The 22,283-nt window shown below is 44.5% G+C and overlaps 1 protein-coding gene across 4 annotated transcripts in view; it reads right to left on the minus strand.

Moving 5' to 3' along the window:
• EIF4G3 (eukaryotic translation initiation factor 4 gamma 3) overlaps window positions 1-22,283 on the minus strand; it is a 155,679-nt gene that overhangs the window by 67,922 nt on the left and 65,474 nt on the right. For all 4 annotated transcript variants that reach the window (XM_066334485.1, XM_066334487.1, XM_066334489.1 and 1 more), the window contains exons 4-5: window positions 6,797-6,892; window positions 1,976-2,008 (exon numbers count right to left, since the gene is read on the minus strand). In XM_066334485.1, the coding sequence (XP_066190582.1) occupies window positions 1,976-2,008; window positions 6,797-6,892 (129 nt within the window). The remainder of the gene's footprint in view (window positions 1-1,975; window positions 2,009-6,796; window positions 6,893-22,283) is intronic.

Raw genomic sequence — 22,283 nt, forward strand, 5'->3', positions numbered from 1 at the left:
AGTGTAAAAGCTCCCATGTGAGGATAATTATTTATGTTGGTCTCAAGCATCCTGTGAGTGCTGGGTTTAGGACGAACTTGCTCCCACAGCCGTGACCCTCCTGCACGTGGCAGGGGCCAAAATCCCTCTCTCCAACCCCCAGTCCACACCACGAGTGTTTTGGATTAAAGGAAAGAAACAGCTCATCCACAGCACAGGTATCTCTGTGCCTGTTCTGATGCAGCACATGACAGACGTAACTGGGAATAAGGCCTGAAACATTTTTCTAATGGTGACAGCTTCTCACAGATAATTATAAGCAGATTCAAATGTAACAGAGACAAAAATCTAACTGTGATAAAATCAGGAAAACACTTGAAATTTACAAGTATGGTAAGGGCAGGACCATAACTAGGTCCAAAGGAAAGTTCTGGATCCAATTCTGATAGACTGGTGGCAAAGTCCCACCAGTAAACCTCCTAGTCATGGGAATATTTCCTCCCAGGCTGTGCTGCCTCAAGACTCATGGGCCAAAACCTGCTTAGAGAGCGCTCAGCAAATTTTAGGAGAACATTAAATGGCTCCCAATGAATATATCCCTTGGGAATGACCGATGAAGGAATTAAGGAGCTGCAGAACACTAGTGTCTGCACTAGTCTTTGCATTGTGCAGTATAAACACCAACCATGAGTCAAGGTCAAGAACAGAAGTATCTAAACAAGATCCTGATCCCACTGTTGCCCAGGCTGCCCAGTCCTCCTGCAAACATTCCTCTACCTCTGTCCATGCCATCCCAGCCATGCACAGAAATCATTGCTCTGTCCTATGTGACCTTTGCCTATGAGCAAACAACTGAAAATGTCCCATTCTACTCTTTAAACTCCCTTTTTTTTTCCCTGCTCTGGAAGGCTCCAGTTCACCTGCTGCTCCCTGAGCTGAAAGGAACAAGGATTATGGGGATTTTGGGGTATCTGTGCCCACCTAACACGTTCCCACTCTCCTGAGACAGAACTCTCCCCATGCTGCTCATCCCAGTGTTCAACTGCTCAGTAACATGAGTGAAGCGAGAGCAAAATAATTCCCTGGAACAAACCTTCCATGCCTCAACCCCTGTCCTGACACCACAGGATTAATAAGATTTTTTTTTTTCCTATTAACTTGTGGAAACAACCCGATTCTTCCAAGCCAAGAGAGCTCTGGAAGAGCTTTCCTGCCTTGTCCTGCCTCTCCTCCTCTTTCCCAGCAGCAATGCCACCTCTGTTCCCTCAAAACCTACACGAAACATCAAAATCTGTTGCCAAGGATAAGCGCTTTGGCAAAGAGGAGTGTAGGAGCTGAAGAAAAGACAATTCCAGACACCCTGACTAGGACAGACAGGCTTGTGTGTCTGTCCTGACACTGGAGAAGTTCCAATTCTGCCACCTCTGAGTTCCATGAGCCAGAGCTATTCCTAGTTCTCCTTCTTAATAATGAAGTTGTTCCTTACAGAGTCCAACTTGTACAACAGGAATACTAAACGTTTCATACAGCTTTGGCTTTTGTGGGCTAAATGAAAATGACATTAAGCAACGCAATGGTGACAGATAACCAGGTGTATCACACAACAAATGCAGGAACTGGGAAGCTGTTTGCTTTGCTCCAAGCTGGAAAAGTAGGATTTTTTCAGGTGACATCTTCAGGAAACTGAATCCACCAACTCGTTTGGGAAATATTCAGACCAAGTTTCTAGTGATGTGAGAAAGCAAGGGAATTCCAACAAACCCCTGGCCGTGACTCCTAGAGGTTCTCCTCTCTTGGGGGTGTGGTTAATGGGAGCAGTGACCCCAGGGTGAAGTCAGTGTCACTCAGCGATGCAGGCGGCTGTTAGCGGGGTTATGCGCGTGCCAGTAGCTGCTACAGGGCTGCTTTCCTCCACTCGAGTTAGTGGGTGAGTCACCCCCACCCCCACCCCCCAGCCAATTAGTGCAGGGTGATAATGAAGGGGCAGGTACTGTACCTGGTGATGGGCAGGTCGAGGCCCCGCTGCAAACTGAAGTAAGGCGGGAGAAACAAACACAAAAGGAAAGGCACAAAGAGTCAGAAACACCACAACAAACCAAAATGTCACACTCTATGCAAAATAAACCCACAGAAAATAAAATAACAACGACACAGTCAAAAGCTTTGCTGCAGGAGAGCAACACACAGGGACTGAGCTGTCACGATGGACATCACTATGGGCACTGTGCTGGGAGGTGGGATAAACAACCAAAGCTGCCCAGGATCCTAAGGGTACTCAGGGATGCAAGCATTCCTTATCCTGCCTGGGAAGAAAACATAAAACCAAAAATAACAACTTAAAACGAGCAGCAGTGGAGATTCTGGAACTGTTTAAGGCGGAGGTCAGTGGTTAAAGCAGCTGAGCTGGAGCCGTTCCAGGGGTTTGGTGGGAGCAGAGGATGGAGATTCATGGCTGGGAAGAGCCAGGGAGGCTCAGGTGCGTAGGACACCCCTGCAAGGCAAAGAGCAGCCATTCCTTGCACATACACCCCCTGCTACTGCATTTCCACAGCTTTATTCCTCCACTGGGATGGCAGCAACTCCCTCCTTAACAAGAGGGATTTGTCCCCCCCCTCTGAAAGTGAAGGATCAAGTAATCCCAGAGAGCTGAAGGCATCAGCAGGGAAAACTGGATGGAGAACAGGAGATCCTGGTTCCAGCCCTGAGCTCAGGCTACTGAATCATTTCCCACTCACTTGGGCCACATGCAGAGGAAAATAATCCCAAGGTAACATGCTCAGTTGACATTAAAAGCACTTCCCAATAAGGAACTGATTGTTAAAATAGAAATAATAAATGAATGCAAAAAATGGAAAATATAAATAAAGATGACAAGGTACCCACTTCCAGAGCTGAGTTAGGTGTTGAAACCCTTAATTCTAAATGTAACAAGAAGAGTGTCACCATGAGAGCAGAGAATTCCCCTGATAAGAGCTGCAGTAATTAACTGCAGTCACCACAACAACATCCGTAGTGGATTTTGCCCACCATGTGCCTCTGCTGTGATGGCTCAGCACAGCCATCTCTGCTCACTCGGGTGCTTGCTGTGGTTTACTTTCTGCCTCAGAACAGTGATCAAAACTGGCTACTAATTAGTGACTTTCTTAATAAGTTTTATTCCATAAGGAAAAGTGGGCCCGGGTTCACTTTCAGCCCTTCCAGCTCCTCCAATGTCATCAAACATGAGGCAAAGCATAAATATTTACTGGTCCATTTGATCTTTTCCTTTATAAACACTTAAATTGCCCAGATTTCAAGATGTCCAAGAACTATATTGCTAATCCTGGCGTTCATATATTCCTTCCACCTTCACCTTATGGTGGCACTTGGTCACACTTGGATGAAAGTCATAAAAACCTTCAGATATGAGTAAATATGGACATACAGACTGTTCCTGGGACAAAAGTTTATAAAGAATGACCTGTAGTGGTTCACCAAACAATTTTCTCTGGAAACTGGAAAATTTTCCCTAAGCCTTACATAGAAGAATAAAAAAGCAAAGCACGGTCACCTTGTGAAACTAAAAAGCTATGATTTCTATTTAACAAAACAGAAAGACTCAGAGCCTCTTGGCATCCTCATGAGGCTCGGGTAGGAGGAGGGCAGTGGCTCTGTGGATGAGGAGAAGCAGGTACCTGGATGAGTCTCTGGAGATAAAAGCACTTCAAGTCATTATTTTCCCAAAGAACTTCCCCTAAATCACCTCAAATATCTTGTGTTTGGGAAAAGGGACTAAAAGTACCCTGGAAGGGCTTTCCATGGGGCTGCACGTTCTGTGTCAGATGGAAAGAACAGACAAAAAGACAGTGCTGGGATGCAGAAAACTTGTACAGCTTCACTTCAGGCCAAGACACTTCTCTTATCCCTGCTGCACAGAAAAGATTTGTTCTCACTGAACCTAAAACAAGGGCTGGAATTTTATATCTGAATAAGGAGAAGTTCCTTCCATGGTGGAAAGTAATGCGTGTTACAAAAAATAAAATAAAATCTCCAAGTTAGTGAAAAATGCCCTCATCTGTTTTGCACTGGTCACCACTGGCTGTTGATTTTTAATTTTTCTTGAAATAATTCTGTTTGACAGGAATTATTCCTGTCTAATAGCTGTAAGCAACAGAACAAACTGTAGTCACTGGCTTGAAATAGACACTTTGGGTTGTTTTTTCTCTGTTTGAAGAAGACAGTAGATAGAAAAACCAAATGAATCCTGGGTCCAACTTTCCTGCCCCATCCCCCCTACTCCCTACAGTCCTGCTCCATAGACAAAGGAAAGTTCTCTCCCTGCGGATGTTGGGCGGGCACACCTCACTCCTCCTGGACTGCTCCAGAACATCTTTTTTTTTTTGGCATAAGTCCTAAAATTGGACAGTTTGTGCTGTACTTGGGGCTGGCATGGCCAAGGGCTAATTGGGAATTTTCAGCAGTGCTGAAGGATCCGGATTTTGTTTTCCTTCCCCAGCTGAAGCTTTGCAACTCCCGCTATGGGAGCGATGGTAACAGGGAGCAAACATGAAGCCAACTGGATTGCAAAGGCTGCCTCCCAGGCAGCTGTCCTGGGAGAACAGAAAAGCCTGAGCTCTGCACTTCCAAGGGCCCTTGGATGCAGAACAGGATGGAGGAAGATTCGGCTTAAGGGAGGAGTTGGATCAGTCCTGCCTGCCCACGTCGGCCAGAGCACGACGGAAACCCAGGGATGACAAAGCCACCCTGCCACCCTCCTTGTCCCCTCCTCACCCTCCCCTCACCACCAAATGGGATGGTTAAAAAATAAACTAGAAAAAAAAGATAATTAAATTACAAATTAATAAATCAAGCGAAGAACCAAATGCAGGAGTAGCCCAGGCCTGGGTGAGTCTTGCATTTGCTTTGGGGTGGGAGGTGGAATGAGATGTGATGGGTGGGAGCAGCTTTTAGTCATGGGGCGAGATGGGCACTAGCAGAGCACATAGCAAAACCTGCACACAGGAGAGCTCAGAAATATACAAACAAGGCTGACAGGTGCAGATAAATTCTTCCTCAGGATCTCCTCAGTTACGGGGCCAAAACTGAACAAAATTTGACATTTATTGGCCGAATTTCCTGCACATTCTCTCTCTGCTGAGTGACAAAGCCCAAGAGCCCCTGGTCTCTGTCCTACCCCAGAGTTCAGACCTCCCAGCTGTAATTCAGCTTTGGGCCCTTGTGGCACCACCTCACCTGGCAGAGGCTGCCACGGCAGCTTGTGTTTTCAGCAAAGAAGCAAAATCAGTGCATTTCTGTAGCCAACAAAAAAGGATGTGGTAAAAATAAAATATATATAATAAAGAAAGGAAGAAGAAATAAAAACAGTGCCATGGGCACAATTGCCTGCAAGAAGGAGTACAGTTTGTTATATTGCTTACAATGCAGTATTTTATCCAGCCTCTTCCAGCCAAGGACCTGTAAACCGGACTCTGTTCCAAAACCTTCCTCCTCTTCCAGTTTTCTGTGCAATGTATTGGCACTGTTCTGCTGGGCTGTCAAAAAAACTGGTTTAGAGATGCAGCTCTTCAGTCAAGTTTTTGCTCCAGTTCTAACCATACCAGATTAGTTGTGTTTTGCAACAATTAAAGAGAAAGATGATTATACTTACTGAGGAAAGAGTTTTACCAGCAGTGTCCTGAATTACTGATGAGAACAGGGCACTAAGGACAAATTCCCAGTTGTCATATGAAAGAGTTTCAAAGTCAGCATTACTTGGCTCATTCATCAGCAGAGGTTAAAGGGGCCTCAGAACAAACCCTGGCATGTCCTGAAGCGGAAACCCCTAGAGCTGGGCAAATGCCCCAGTGATGTTGCAGGTTTGGGGATTCTTGCCCTGAGTAAATCTGTATTCATACCTGTCTTGTGGACAAAGTCCTCTGTCTCAGAGGCTTTCAGTTTGCTCCAGGAGCATTCACCTTACTCTAAAGAGAAGAGTGCTGGGAAGGCACCAGGGAGTTATGGGAAACCTGAAGGTGTCCTAACAGAGAGGGGCAGGAGGTGCAGGATTGCTGCTCCCTTGGCTGACGGAGCCTTGAGATATGGTGATGGGAAGCCACCATGCCTCCAGAAGCTGGGCAAAGCATCTGATGCCCTAGGAGGGTCTACTAACATCATGTGGAGCTGTGCTACAAGCAGAGAATCCCCAGACTCCTGGTTTGGGGAACTGAAGTCCTACAACAGCAGAGCAGTTATCACCTACCCCCCAAAAACAGACTGTGAAGGATGATCAAACCCGAAGTTGGATGAAAAGGGGGCTCAGCACAAAGAGATCTGAGTACACAGAAGCTCTGGGTTATATGTGAGCACCTCCAGGGTTAGAATTGATCGGTGGCACTGATTTGGGAGCAAAGCCCAAAGGCCACTGGAGACCGAGTGCTGCTGCAGAGAACTGCTTGTGTTTGATCTTTCGTCTATCCCTGTGTAAAATATATCCTTAAAGGAAAAATAAAAAGAAAAAGAAAGAAGAAAAGAGAAAGATTCTGGCAATGAACCTGAACTCTATAATGAAGTGAACCTGAAAGCAACTAGGCTAAAAATAAATGGTGTTATTTGAAGGTAGATGATAATCCCTCCATCACTTCTTTGGGAACTTCAGAAGGAAAATTATCCTACCAGGATAGCATCTGAAAAACTCAATCAAGGTTTGCCATTTGGGATGTGCTTCTGGGTCAGTAAAATGGGCTTTCCAGAGAACCAGCCATGTACTATAGACACACACAGACAGAGAAACACACAAACGAGGAAAGAACAGGAGATGAGGCCAGATTGGGCTCCTTACCGGCGAGCGGGTCTGAGGCTGTGTGTTCATTGTCTGAGGGGCTTGAGGGTACACCAATGTGGTTGGAGCTGCATTCTGTCCTGAGGGATAAGGAGCCTGCCACAGAACAAGAAAAGCAAAGTGAGTGTATCCAATGATTCAGCCCAAAAAACAGGAGCAGAACATGTTATCAGCTGGAGTGACTGACATGGAGATAAAGATGAAAAGATTGCAATGGAGAAACTGTCTCTGTTGAGGACCAGTTCATCAACACTGCCCCGCCTGACAGCAGCTTGTAGCTCCACTAGTAGCTCCACTAGTAAGTAACAGCTGCATTACTCATTATTAGTCAGAGTTTACTACTATTTTACAAGTCAGAGTTTGCTACTATATGATCACCTGAGCTCCCCAAGTACTGCAGCGGAAAACAATCCATGAGATACATGATCCCAACACAGTGTCAGCAAAACCCTACATGTCCAAAGGCCTGGCCACCTGTTTCCAAAAGCCTCCACTGAACCAGCTTCCAAGGAGAGCCAAAACTGCAGATGATGCCAATAAATCCTCCAAAATCAGACGAACAGCAATAAACAACCTTGAGTGTGTTTAACAGAAGCTACTGCTGCATTAAAGCATTTCCAATGCAATGGAACAGCCCAAAATCATCCCAGGTGGAAGGCAGGCCATGGCTACAGGCTCTCAACATTTTTCCTTCTTCCAGCCCTTTCCATGGGCTATAACAATTTATCCCACCAGATGCTCTCCCCAAGTGTTATTTGCCCAAAGTAACAATAAACTGGAGCTCTGGAGCTCCGCCAATGACGCATTTTAATAAGACACTTAGAAATAACTTTTCAGAGCGCCTTTTTCCTTACTCTTCTTGTACAAAACCATTATAATTTACATTATTATTATTTTCTGAAATAGTTTATTATTGTAATGGCACGAAAACCAGCCACCAGCCTGCAACAGCCTTTGCTCTCAAGAACCATAGAATCACAGAATCGGTAATGTCGGAAAAGCTCTCTAAGATCTTCAAGGCCAACTGTTCCTCACTGCTGGCAAGGCCACCACCAAACCATGCCCCCAAGTGCCACAGCTACACATCTTTTAAACCCCCCAGGGATGGGGACTCCACCACTGCCCTGGGCAGTCTGTGCCAGGACTACGCAACCCTCTCCATGAAGGAATTTTTCCCAATATCCAACCTAACTTTGAGGCTGCTCCTTCTCCTGTCCCTTGTTCCCTGGGGGCAGAGCACAACCCCCTTGGCTGTTCCCTCCTGTCAGGGAGTTGTACAGAGCAAGAAGGTCCCCCCTGAGCCTCCTTTTTTTTCAGGGCTGAGCCCCCTTCCCAGCTCTGTTCCCATCTCTGGACATGCTCTAGCCCCTCAGTGTCCTTCTTGTCCCGAGGAGCCCAGAACAGCCCCAGGGCTGGAGATGCCCCAGAAGTGCCAGCACAGTGGTACAGGTTGCATTGTCTTTTTTCCTGTTCTTCCATCCCCTGGACTAATCACCTTTAAAGTGCAACATAAGGTAAAGGATTATATTGTTTGGAAACAATTCAATCAATTCCCTGGTCTCAGGGAGAAAAAAAAAAAAAAAAAAAAAAAGAAGGAGAAAATACAACAAATACAACAAACACCCCACCCCAAAACATGGTAGAGGGGATGAGGGGAATGAGCACAATCCAAAAATAGTCCCATACCAAAACCCAACTGCTGCAACACCTTCTATTCCTACTCTGGGACCACACTGGAATTGCTTTTTAAAGAGCAAAACTTAGACATGACTCCACAGATACGCAAGGACATTGCTCCTACCACACAACTTAAGAAAGCAGGACCTTCTGTTAGCTTCTGCCTCATTTTCACAGCTTTTTGGGTCAAAATGATGATAAAAATTGTATCTCCAAATAAATCACTAGATTTTTAGTGTGATTCAGGACACTAAATACACTGGGCAGAGTACTTAGCTGGACAATGTTGTTCTGAAGAAGTTTATACTGATACAGCAGCACAGCCTCTGGTACAAGAGCAATTAAATGCTTTGTTCAGCTCCTGATGGCAGCAGCATCCTCTGAGGGGTGGGCAGGGCAGGTTTCCCCTGTCCCTCCTCTCCAGGATCTCACAGATCCAATCCACTCCAGCCAATCCTTCCCTCCCTTTTCACCACTGCCAAAACTTAATTAAGGTAAACAACTAAATGGAAAGAAGCTTTCTAATTTTTTTTTTTTGAGATTTTAGAAGCATCATCAACTCTTTTCCCTTCTTACTTGATGAGTGATTCTGGTGGAGCTGGTGGTGTCAGTGTCATGCCAGAGTGAATACCCAAAGCTAAAGAGAAGCGGGGAAACTCTTTTCATCCACAACCTGGAGAAGTTGTCCTGCCTTTGTAGTATCCTGCTGCTGACTTTCTGCACCTGGGATCTCTGCCCAGTGTGAGATTAAGGCTTTTCCACAGGTCCAGATGCTGCTGTTCATATAATGGAATCATGGAAGGGTTTGGGTGGAATGGACTTTATTCATCCTCATGCAGTGCCACCCCTGCCATGGCAGGGACACCTTCCATTGTCCCAGGATGCTATATAGTTCATCCAGCTGTGGATCCAGGGGCAGCCACAGCTTCTCTGGGCACCCTGTGCCAGGGCCTCTCCACCCTCACAGGGAACGATTTCCTCCTAATATCCAACCTAGACCTCCTTTTAGTTTAAAGCCATGCTTCCTTGTATCTCTCCCACCAGCCAGCAGTGAGCACACAGGGTAAGTGACTGTGTTGGGAAATATTATAAATAAGTAATATCAATAAATGCACCAGTTGATCACTGGCTCCTTATGCCTCCAGCTCCACATCTCAGGAGATGAGACCTCATCCCAAACTGCTGCTCCCACACCACCTCATCAACAAGAGAAGAAAGTATCTACTATTCCTCCCTATCCTCAGGCTCATTCCTCCCTTTTCTTCAGGCTTAAATTGCATGTGACAGAGGAGAGGTCTGATATGACTCCCAAAGGGTAAGTCAGATATCTGCTGCTGCCCCAAAGTCAGTACCCACCTCCAAAACAGCCCCCATTTTCTTTTAATAACCCAAGCCAAAGGAAATGTGAGAGAAAGGGAGCACAACTATCACTAAGTCTAAAAATCCTCAGCGTTTTAGCAGCAAAACTATAAAACAGGTATTTGGAAACACAGTGCCAAAGGCACTTCACTGGTGACATGTCACTTGTGACACTGTGACACAATCCACAGTTAAACTTGTTTTAGTATTTAAAGTCCATCAGAATGAGCATAGCACTAAGTTATAAATAAAGAAGAAAGCACATAAAGGCTTAACTAGAGGCCACAGAAGGGTTTCTGCTATTAAGGTGTCGTCAACCAAGGCAGTTTTGGACAGATGACCCTGGTGGATGCGAGGTCACAAGTAAGGAACAAGTGCAATACAAATCCCACTGAAGACCACAAACATCAGCTAAATAAACATGTTTTACAACTATTGCACAACAACAACAGCTTCTGCTCCACGTTTCCAACCAGAGAGACTCTGCCTTAACTGGCATTTGTGTTAAAACCATCATGGGGGGAAGAAAAGGGAAGGAAAAGTGCTTTATAAATTGCTGCAGGTATTAACTTCACATCAACTGTAAGAGCTTAAATAAACTATCAAAGATCCAACAGAATAAAGCAAAGCACTCTGCTGCTTTTCATAGACATCAGCTGATTAAAGCATTGGATCTATTAATCTGTCAAAGGCCTTTTTCCTGTGCCAAGCAGCTAAATGGGTACAGAAGGTGATGTGGTCACGTGCAGCCACACAGGGCTCCATGCACCGGGGCTGGAACACTGGAGTGAGGGAATGAAGAGATCAGCAAGGAAATGCTCCAAAAATTCCCTCAATAAACCCCTACAGAGGGCAAGACAAGGAAGCAAGTACTGCTCTGCAGACAAACGTTGGTTCTGAAGCATTTAAAGGCTGGATTAAATCCCTGAAGTTCAAATAACTGCTAGAAGAGGACAGAGTGCTGCTGAGCTGCTCCACTTTGAGGCAGAGCAATTTGCTTCCCTTAAAGCTCCCACCTTCCTGATTTTACACTTCAGCTGTGGTTGTTCAAGGGAGGAAGGTGATAACAGCTGAGTGTTAACTTATTCCCACAACTTGCTGGGGAAGCCCTTTCTCTGGGCTGTTTCCACCTCAAGCTGCTGCCTGCACTAAGCAAGGAAAAATAATCACTATCAACAAAACAACTGAAAAAAGTTATTCTTAGCTCAGGCCCTGAGCAGTTTAATAAACACTGAGCCTGCAGCGTAATATGACTCCCTTGAGACTGCCTGTCCTGGGAATAAAAGTACACACACCAAGCTCAAAGAGCTGAGTCACCTAGCTCTGCCTCTGGAAACATTTTTGGGAACAAAACCCTTCCAGCCCCAGGCAGAAAGGTGTCACTTGCTGAGCTCTGTGGCTGGGTTGGCTGGGAAGGGGTTAAACCCTGGGGCTGATTCCCAAATCCTCTCCCGACTCAGGGAAGGGGTTGCTGGGTCTATGTTTACTGAAGTTACACAGGAGGAGGAGAACTGGACTCGCAGCTCCAGCACATGACCGTGACTCAGGAGCTTCGCTGCCGCTCCCAGCCCTCACCGTGACCTTGGGGTGGGAAGCTTTGTATTCCCAGTCACCTCCCAGTCCCAAACCTTCACTTTCCCAGTCACTTCCCAGCCCCACCAGTACAGCCAGAGTTCCGGCTCCCCCTGGGCACCAGCACGGAGCATAAATCTCCTGGGAGGAATGTGAAAGAATAAGCAAAACACTTTAGAACAAAGCGGGGTTTGCTGGGGCCATGGCAGCCACTTGCTGTCCCACGGCAGCCTCTGTGATTTATTTTACGGAATTAATTCGTGTTTCATTGTAAGATACGGTATAAAGTCATTTATGTGCAAGAAATAAAGGTGTTTATTTCTGTTTATTTCTGATAAAGGTATTTATTATATGCCCCTGCTCTGGAATGGGGGAAGCGACCCATTTGCAACAGAAAGAAGAGTGGCTCCAAAAGGAGATGGGTCTCATCTGAAGATGGGTCTTCCAACGACCCAGTGATCAATACCTCATGGACATCTTATCTACATCATCATGGATGTGCATCCCAATACCTGGTTCCCATAAATGTAATCAAGTGTCCATCCCTTCCCAGAAAACTATTCACTGGACAGCAGCAAGGAGAAGAAGAGATATGAATATGCAATGAAGACAAGAGGGACGTAAGAATGAAGCAACCCACTGTCCAGTTGAAAACCTGTATTAAAACCGACCCTGTGAAGACCAAATTCGTGAACGGAGGGGGATTTGGTGCGACAGAGGCTGGATCTGAGTTTCACTCAGTACCGACCCTGGGCTTGGCGCTGATCTTTGCTTGTGGCTTTCTGGGACTTTTATATTTCAATTTTTCAATAAATTACTCTGTTGATAAAATTGGCTGATCATTTATTACAATCTGGTCACTCCGACACAATCCAATTTTGGGGTCCGCGGTTCCCCCATTTTCTGATCGGGAGGTGCCCCGATGATTAAGTGGCCTGACAGAGCAGAGAAACCCCATGGAACCAACTGTACGCTGAACCAATTGAGAGAAAAAGCCACAATCAAAAAGGGGATAAAAGCTCGCTCAAGAGCTCTCGAAAACTCAGGGAGGACTCAGGGAACGGGTCTTTGGAGCCATGGCGCCATTTCACTCATAAAAATCTACACGCATGAAGAATCCATGTGGGAAAAAGGATTCTTTAAGTACTGTGTGGTTAAGTGGGGAGTGACCAAGCGTGAATGAGACGTGGTATTATCACCACCCGAGAGTGGACCTTGCGATCGCAGTTCTGTCCTCCTGCGAGAGAAATGGTCGGTCAAAAGGGAAGCGCTTGTTTCGTGTAAAATCTGAACCCCAGGAAGGGGCTTGGAGGTTGGTCACCATAAGACTGAAAGGGAAGGAACGTTCTCGGGAGGCCAGGAACTGATAAACCGTTCAGTCTAGAACCAGGTAAGGTCCAGGAGGAGAGGAAGAAAATAGAGAGCTCATTACCAGGCAAAAAAAATCCCACAGGTCGGCTCCCTACAGGATTAGTAGCCTGGTAATACCAGATAAAAATTAGGCTGAATACGGTACCGGTTAAAATTTAGGTGTTTGTGTGAGTGATTAAACAGGATTTAGTTTAAATCCAGGAAAACTGAGCGAGAGTAGGTAAAACTGCAGTAATTCCTGGGAAAGATAGGACAGAGGAAGAATAAAATCCAGGGAAAAAACCTCAGAAAAATGTGTGAGAGAATCAGAGGGTGGTGTACCTGAAATCCCAAGGGAAAGCCCGTTGGGATGAATGTTAGAATCCATTCCTCCATGTTGGGAGGAATATCCAACAATGAGAAAAAGGTCCAAGGAGAAAATGATCCATTATTGTGTGGAAATCTGGGGAGGGAAGGAGATAAGGAATCATATAATTTGGCCTGTATTTGGTACATTTGAAAGGTGGATTTGTAGCGCTTTGATTTGCTATATAGATGGTAAACAGCCATGGGATAAGGAAGAGTATGAATACACCAGGATATGGGAGAGGGTGGATATTAGACTCCTCCTGGTAAAAATTAAAAACTCTGCTGAAACCCAGGGTGACACGTGGGAACCCTGAGATAACCTCCCACCACTGTATCTAATGCCTTTACCCCAGCCTGCACAAAGCCAGGCTTCACCCCCAGGATCCCCACTTCAACCCTTGCAGGGGCTCAAGCACTCCTGCTGACGGCGTCAGTGCCTCTGCCAGGGCTGCAGCTCCCGCAGGTGGGATTTCAGTCTCTGCCCATACACACTCCCCAGCCCCGGGGATTCCCTCCTCCTCAGGAGCAAGCTCCTGCATCCCAACCCTCTCTGGCAGACTCACAGCCCCCTCCACCACAAGCCACCCTGCCCCCAGAGCACCCGCCGCCGGAGCTGGATCCGGTGTCCCCTCTCAGCCCCAGCCCCCATGCGTCCCAAAGCCTACAGAGAGCAGATTCTACCCCACCAGCTGGGAGAACGTGGTGACAATTAAAAAGGAGAAACGAGGAGGATAATAAGAATGAGGAAGACAGACACAATCTTCTCCCATTAAGGGAAGTGCTGACTGCCCCAGGGATTATTGGACACGTGAATGTACTCATTAATACTGGGGATGTAAGAACTTTTAAGAAAGAGATGGGAAAATTAACGGATGACCCTTTGGGGGTCTCAGATAGGCTGGACGAATTTTTAGGTACCAGTATTTATTCATATGAAGATCTTAAAGCAATATTAAGATCATTATTTAACAATGAAGAAAGCGAAATCATAAGGCAGGCTGGAATATGGGAGTGGGAGCACTGGAACCCACAGGGAGAACAAAAGTGGCCAAGCCAGAGACCCGGGTGGAATGCTCAGAGGAAGGTCGGCAAAATATGATAGATATGAGAAATATAGTAATCCAAGGTGTAAGGGAGGCAGTGCCAAGGGGACAAAACATTAGCAAAGTATTCAGCGAATACCAAGGGAGAGATGAAACCCCTTCTGAATGGCTGGACAGGTTAAGAAAAAGCTTGCAGGTATATTCAGGGAGAGACCCTAGTTCTCCCATAGGGGAAGTATTGTTAAAAACACAATTCGTAGCTAAATCGTGGGAAGACATATGGAGGAAGCTTGATAAGATGGACAATCGGCAGGAAAAAGGGTTTACAGGAGTTGTTCAGGGAAGATCAGAAGGTGTATATGAGAAGGCACGAAGAGAAACAAAATATACAAGTGAAGGTGTTAGTCGCAGCTGTCAAGGAGGTGCAAAAGCAGGAATGTACCCAAGATTCTAGGAAGGCAGGAAAGAATGGTACCCAGAGAAGGCAGTCTACCCAACCAGAAAGAGATCTGTTAACCAGAGAGAAGTCCCTGAATGCTTTTACTGTAAGAAAAGGGGGCACTTCAAGTGATATTGCAAGAAAAAGGTTAAAAGACGAGAAAATGTTTCAGGAGGACTAGGGGTGTTGAGGGATTTTCATTTTGGGGTCTAGAACATCTAAAGAGCTCTTGATAAAATTGAAAATAGGACCCTCAAAAGAGGAGCTAGAGTTTCTTGTGGACTCTGGAGCCAAAAAATGTACTTTTAAGCAGTTACCCCAGGGTGCACTAAAAGTAAAGAAACAATGATGGTGGTGATCGGCACGAAGGGGGAATCATTTAAAGTCCCTGTAATTAAAAATGTAGAAATAGAATCAGATAACAAGATTTGTCTAGGAAATATGTTGTTAGCTGAAGAAGCTGATTATAATTCGTTAGGACGAGACATGATGGTAGTACTCGGAATTAACTTGATAGTAAGAGACTCGCAGTAGGTGGTAAGTTTATATAAATTAACGACCAAGGATGAAAATAAGATATATCCCAAGGTCTGGCACACTCAAGGGGAAGCAGGGAGGTTGGAAACGGAACCTATTTTTATAGATATAAGAGAAAGCAGAGGATCCGATTAGGATAAAGCAATACTCCATTTCTATGGAGGGAAGAAAGGGACTAAAACCTGTGACAGATGATCTGGTGAAAAAGGGGACTTCAGAACCCTGTATGTCTAGGCACAACATGCCTATACTGGCAGTACAGAAAACAGATGGCAGTTACAGGCTGGTCCAAGATCTAAGAGCAGTAAATGAAAGGACCAAGACAAGTTTTCCCATGGTAGCCAATCCGTATACACTCCTAAACTGGGTCTCCCCTGAGGACATCTGGTATAGTGTGATAGATTTAAAGGATGCTTTCTGGACCTGTCCCTTAGCTGAAGAGAGTTGACACTATTTAGTTTTTCAATGGGAAGATCCAGAGACAAATAGAAAGCAGCAGCTCAGGTGGACATCCCCTCCCCAGGGATTTGTTGATTCTCCAAATTTGTTCTGTCAGTCTCTGGAAAAATCATTAAGCCAATTCACCCCACAGGAGGGGACCAAGATTTTGCAATATGTTGATGATTTACTGATAGTTGGCCAAAAGGAGGAGGATTTAAAAGCAGGCACTATAGCATTACTAAACTTCTTAGGGAGCAAAGGACTAAAAGTCTCTAAATCCAAATTACAGTTTACTGAACCTGAGGTAAATTATTTGGGACACTGGATTATGAAAGCAAAAAAGAAATTAGATCCAGAAAGGATAGCAAGCATTATGGAGTTACCTTCCCCACAAACTAAAAGAGAGGTTAGGCACTTATTGGGACTTTTGGGATATTGTAGAGAATAGATCAAAGGATACCGTGAGGTGAAGTTTTTGTATGAAAAATTAACTACAGATAGATTAAAATGGACAGAACAGGACAAAAAGGGGTTCAAGGACCTAAAAGAGACACTGACAGTGGCCCCTGTATTAAGCCTCCTCGACGTAAAGAGACAGTTCCAATTATTTATAGATGGTAGTAATCATACTGCCTATGGGGTATTAACCCAAGATTGGGTAGGAACTACGAAACCTATGGGATATATATCCAAACTTCCGGACCCAGTGAGCAGGGGGTGGCCAACATGCTTACAAGCAATTGTGGCAGTGGCACTGTTGGTAGAGGAAGCAAAGAAAATCACTTTTGGAGCACCACTGACAGTATATACTCCTCACAATGTAAGAAGTATATTGCAGCAGAAAGCAGATAAATGGCTTACAGATGCTAGACTTCTGAAATATGAAGCTATACTAATTCATTCACCAGGATTAGAATTGCGGACTACATCAGCTCAGAATCCAGCTCAGTTTCTGTTTTGGGATGCATTAGAGGAATCTACTCACAATTGTGCTGAGATAATAGAACGCCAGACAAAGATAAGGCTGGACTCGGAAGAGGAAGAACTGGAGGAGGGAGAAAACTGGTTTGTAGACGAGTCAGCTAGGGTCACAGAGGGAAACAGGAAATCAGCATATGCTATCATGGATGGTAAATCAGGAGAAGTGGTGGAATTAGGTCCTTTAAGTGCTAATTGGTCAGCACAGGCTTGTGAATCATATGCAGTATTGCAGGCATTGAAAGGGTTGAAAGGAAAGAAAGGGACTGTTTTCACCAATTCTAAATATGCATTTGGAGTGGTTCATACATTTGGAAAAATTTGGGAGGAAAGAGGATTAATCAGCACTCATGGAAGAGGGCTGGTTCATGAAGAATTAATAAAACAAATCCTAGAAGCAATAAGAGAACCTGAGGCAATTTCCATTGTAGATGCAAAGGGGCATCAAGTAGGAATGCAATTCTGGACTAGGGGAAATAATCCAGCATATAGAGAAGCTAAGAGAGCAGCATTCCTTATGGTAAAAACCCCAGACATCAAGGGGGGTGAAATACAGGAATATCCCTCATGTCCTTCCCAAAAGGAAATGGAAGAGTATAAAAAGATAGGAGGAAAACGGGAAGAAGGAAAATGGAGGCTACCAGATGGTAGAAAATTGTTATCTAAAGATTACACCAGGAAAATTTTAAAAATACTTCATCAACAGACTCATTGGGGAGTACAAGCTTTGGCAGAACTGTTTCTAAAGCTTTTTAGGTACAAAGAGATTTATGAATGAGCCAAGCAAGTACAAGGCTGCCTATGTCAGAGGATAAACCAAACCAGAGCACGGCAAACACTCTTAGGGGCCGTCCCTTGGCTTACTGTCCATTTGGAGGAGTTCAGGTAGATTTTACTGAGTTGCCTAAAGTAGGGAGATATAAATATTTACTGGTAATAGTAGATCAATCGACCCATTGGGTAGAGGCATTCCCTAGTGCATGAGCTACAGCTCAGTCTCAAAGGTAATACTAGAGGAAATTGTACCTCGGTATGGGATCACAGATTCTATGGATTCGGATCAAGGGACACATTTTACATCCAAAGTTATCAAGCAGATAGCAGATGCTTTAGGGATTCAGGGGGAATATCATACTCCTCTGCATCCTCAGAGCTCAGGGCGGGTAGAAAGGATGAATCCAACATTATAAAAGCCCAACTATCCAAATTAATGCTAGAGTCTAAAATGCCCTGGATCAAGTGCCTTCCTTTGGCCTTCTTAAACATTAGAACTCAGACATACACAGAGGCAGGATTATCACCCTTCAAAATGCTTTATGGAATGCCCTATGAGCATGGGATGCCCTAAGATGGAGGATAGCCATATACAGCCTTATCTCATGGCGATAAATAAAAATCTACAGGAACTACGGAAGCATGGGCTTATAACGCAAAGCACCCCCTTGGGATTTGCTATACACAAAATACAACCAGTAGATGAAGTGTTAATCAAAACTTGGAAAGAGGCTCCTCTAACTCCTCACTGGGAAGGTCCTTTTCTCATCCTTTTAACCACAGACACGGCAGTTTGAACCGCTGAGAAGGGGTGGATGCATGCCTCTCAGGTGAAGAAGATCGAACGCAGGGAGGAGAAGCCTGAGTGGAAGGTGACTCCTTCCCCAGGAGACCTGAGGATAAGGCTTCATCAGTGTGATAAATGACCGAGGAGAACACGGTAAGGTATTCAAAACCAGGATGTCCGTGTTATCCATGTATTCATTTTGAATGTGGTTACTGCCATGAAATCTGGGTTGTGCACTGCAGAAGGGGATATAGACCTAGTGGCTTGTGTACTAAATGTGTGGAAGTAGAACAAAACCTGACTAGCCATATCCTAGTACTTGCTACAGATTTGGGTTTATTGAGTTAGATTCTCTAGAGTGGTTGCCCTTACATCAAAAAGGGACAAGGATAAAACTGGACTCAAGAGCACAAGTCCTAGCAGTAGAGTGCCAAAGGTCAAATAAAGTACCCTGTAACGCCGATCCAGTAAAGTTATCTAGGTGGGGCACCTCTAGGAGGAGGTATGCCGCTCGGTCCAACTATGGAACCCTGGAAGAATACCTCAGCTGCTGACAAGATGGTTTACCTCACCACCGGCTGCAACCTGGTGGGTGCAGGCAAAGGCAGAGGAGTACACCTATAGGGAATCCTGTGCCACATGGCTGGCCTGCCTTCGGAGAATCAGCTCAGCACTGAAAGGCAGAGCCCAATGGATAGATGCAAGCCGTGTTTTGAAACTGTCCTGAAGGGACAAGCCGCAACTGAGACTATGGCATACCAAACACACTATGATTGCCCAAAGGGAAAATGCGTACTGTACCTATAATGGCACTCACTTTAGAACATGTCAATTGGAAGGGGAAACAGTTTGCCATAACCCAGCAGCAACACCTAGGAAAGGCCAGTCAGAATTGTCATCTGAAAACAGAAAAACCTTACCCTATGTGGTACATAAACGGGATGTTGAAGGGATGCCTACTATCCCTACTTGCAACCAGTGTAATCGTACAGCGTGGACTGGAGGTAGAAAGGAATCCACATTTGTAGCATATTTTCAGGTTAACAAGTTGTGTTATGACAGTAATCAGCTAGAAATGTGTGTAATGAATGGAAAGACTTACCGGGTAGGAAAGAATTTGAAATATGATAAGTTATCCCTTAATAATGAGCCTATCACACTGGATCTCCTAAGAGAGGATGATGAGAGAGTATGTCTAAATTTTGAGAAGGCTTTTTGCTTTTTAAAAAATGAAGAAGGGATGGATCCAAGACTAAGATAATAAAGGTAGCTCAAGTGGTAAAAAGACAGGAATCAGAAGAGAGAAAGAAAAGGATGGAACAAGAAAGGCTAAAAACCTTGAGTGAGCAGTATGAGCAACTAGACAAACAGTACAGTGATTGGGGTTTGCCCACCACAAACAATAATCTGTTTACAGAATTAATGAAAGAAATTGAAATCGAATTGGGTTTGTCTAATTGCTGGATCTGTGGGGGACTAAAGTCGGCTGAAAAACGGCCATGGAAAGGTGAGAGTTTAACTCCAGAGCAGCTTCTTAAACGGGATCGTGCCGAAATATCAAAAACAATGCCATGACCTGAGGGATGGATTTTCGACCAAAGGGTAATCGGAACACTTCGCATTAGTAGAGAAGGGAAAGAATATACCAAAGTGGTGGGATATACTCCATGTATATCCATCCTAGCTGTAAATTCGAATAATAAAAACTAAGGTCTGGCAACCAGAACCTCCTGCGGGATATTGGAGTCAAGCAAGAGTAACAAATGGTGAGTGGATTGATCAAATTGGATTATATTGGCATAAAGGCTCTGGAGCTAACTCTTACCAATCTTTGGAAAATTTAAGAGAATACTGGAGAGAGCCAAGAACCATAAACATTAAATAGAACGCCCCACGCAGAATATATTGGATATGCGGAAAGAAAGCTTACAGCGAGTTACCCCGCAGGTGGAAAGGTTCCTGTGCTCTGGGAATGATTTGACCCTCCTTCTTCACGCTACCTAGGTCTGAGAGCAATCTATTGGGAGCACCACTGTTTGAGACTTTGAACAGGGAGAAAAGAGAATTAAAGAAAGAACTACCAATTGGTGGTGGGTATCAAAAGTGGGGAAATGAAAATTGGCCCGCAGAAAGGATAACCGAATACTATGGCCCTGCGACCTGGGACCAGGATGAAAGCTGGGCAATATCGAACCCCGATCTATCTACTAAATGGACTCATTAGACTACAGGCAGTGGTGGAAATTTTATCAAATCATACCTCAGATGCTCTTGAACTACTGGCCAAACAACATACCCAGATGTGGGGTTTTGTGTAACAAAATCAAATAGCATTAGATTACCTACTCACTGAGGAAGCGTGAGTCTGTGGGAAGTTTAATGAATCTGAATGTTATATAGAGATCAATGATTATGGGGAAACTGTCAGGGGCCTTGCAGCTGAAATTAAAAAGGTAGCACATATTCCAGTTCAGAAATGGAATTCTATACTTCAGGACTCATGGTGGGATCAACTGTTTGGGACAGGAGCATGGTGGAAAAAGGTGTGCTTCTTTATATTACGCTGGATTATTATTAATTATTAAAAATTATTAGCTGGAATAATATTTTTGCCTTGCCTAAGACCATGTTTCATTTGCTTGATACACTCTGTAGTACGAGGTATGCAGATAGTAACCCTGCCTATGGATCCAGAAATGGTCACAGGAAAATTAGAGCAAAACCCTAAGCTACCTAGAATGATGAACTAAAAGAAAGGTGAAGAAAAAAGTGAAGAAGCAGAGGTTTTAGCCAAATTTGAAGCTCAAGTGAAAGAGGAAAGGGAAGACTATGAAAGATATTGTGCAATGTTATGTGTGGAATGGGATGATTAGGAAGAAAAATTAAAAAAAGGATAAAAGATTTTTCTGGGCAATAAGAACTACTCAAAACTGCCTCATGATAATGCTAGGACATTTAACTACTGTAAGATATGATTGGTAAAAGCGTTGCTTTAAGGGGGATTTAGAAATAAGAGTAGAAATTAGAATAGTGATTTAGAACACTGTTATTATTCACCCACGCATCACTGTAAGGATAGAACAGAAGTTAAGGGTTGGTAACTAAAAGAATAAAAATCTGAATATAAGAGCACAAATTAATGTGTTTACGTAGAAGGGGAGGGATTGTGATATATTTTATGGAATTAATTCGTGTTTTATTGTAAGATATGGTATAAAGTCATTTACGTGCAAGAAATAAAGGTGTTCAGGGATTGTGCAGCCCCTGCCTTGGAACGGGGGAAGCGACCCATTTGCAACAGAAAGAAGAGTGGCTCCAAAAGGAGATGGGTCTCCCCTGAAGATGGGTCTTCCAACGACCCAGTGATCAATACCTCATGGACATCTTATCTACATCATCATGGATGTGCATCCCAATACCTGGTTCCCATAAATGTAATCAAGTGTCCATCCCTTCCCAGAAAACTATTCATTGGACAGCAGCAAGGAGAAGAAGAGATATGAATATGCAATGAAGACAAGAGGGACATAAGAATGAGGCAACCCACTGTCCAGTTGAAAACCTGTATTAAAACCGACCCTGTGAAGACCAAATTCGTGAACGGAGGGGGATTTGGTGCGACAGAGGCTGGATCTGAGTTTCACTCAGTACCGACCCTGGGCTTGGTGCTGATCTTTGCTTGTGGCTTTCTGGGACTTTTATATTTCAATTTTTCAATAAATTACTCTATTGATTAAATTGGCTGATCATTTATTACAGCCCCCAGCGGGCTGTTTTTGTGCAGCAACAGACCAACGTGGGGCAAGGGGAATAAAAACTACTGGTCTCTTGCCCAGGTGGTTTTACACCTCGCTATACCTCATGTATCACTGCACTATTGATGGAGAGCATCCAGCTAAAGATGTGCTACCACAAACATTTTCAAAAATATCTTATTATTTAATGTCAAGACATAAAATACCAAAAATATGCTCTGTGTGGAAACAGGATAAAACTGTTATGACACCCATCTCTTTCCCCAAACACAACATCTCCAGGCCCACACCTGTTTCTCTTATAGTACAGGGATTTCTGCATAAAACCTGCACTGGTCTGTTTCCAAGCCATTCCCTGACCTGGTTAAATACTAAATATTGATTCAAAACCTCCAGGTAGGCACTC

This window comes from Sylvia atricapilla, chromosome 22 (genome assembly GCF_009819655.1).
Source record: "Sylvia atricapilla isolate bSylAtr1 chromosome 22, bSylAtr1.pri, whole genome shotgun sequence".
In the NCBI taxonomy this organism is placed as follows: domain Eukaryota; kingdom Metazoa; phylum Chordata; class Aves; order Passeriformes; family Sylviidae; genus Sylvia; species Sylvia atricapilla.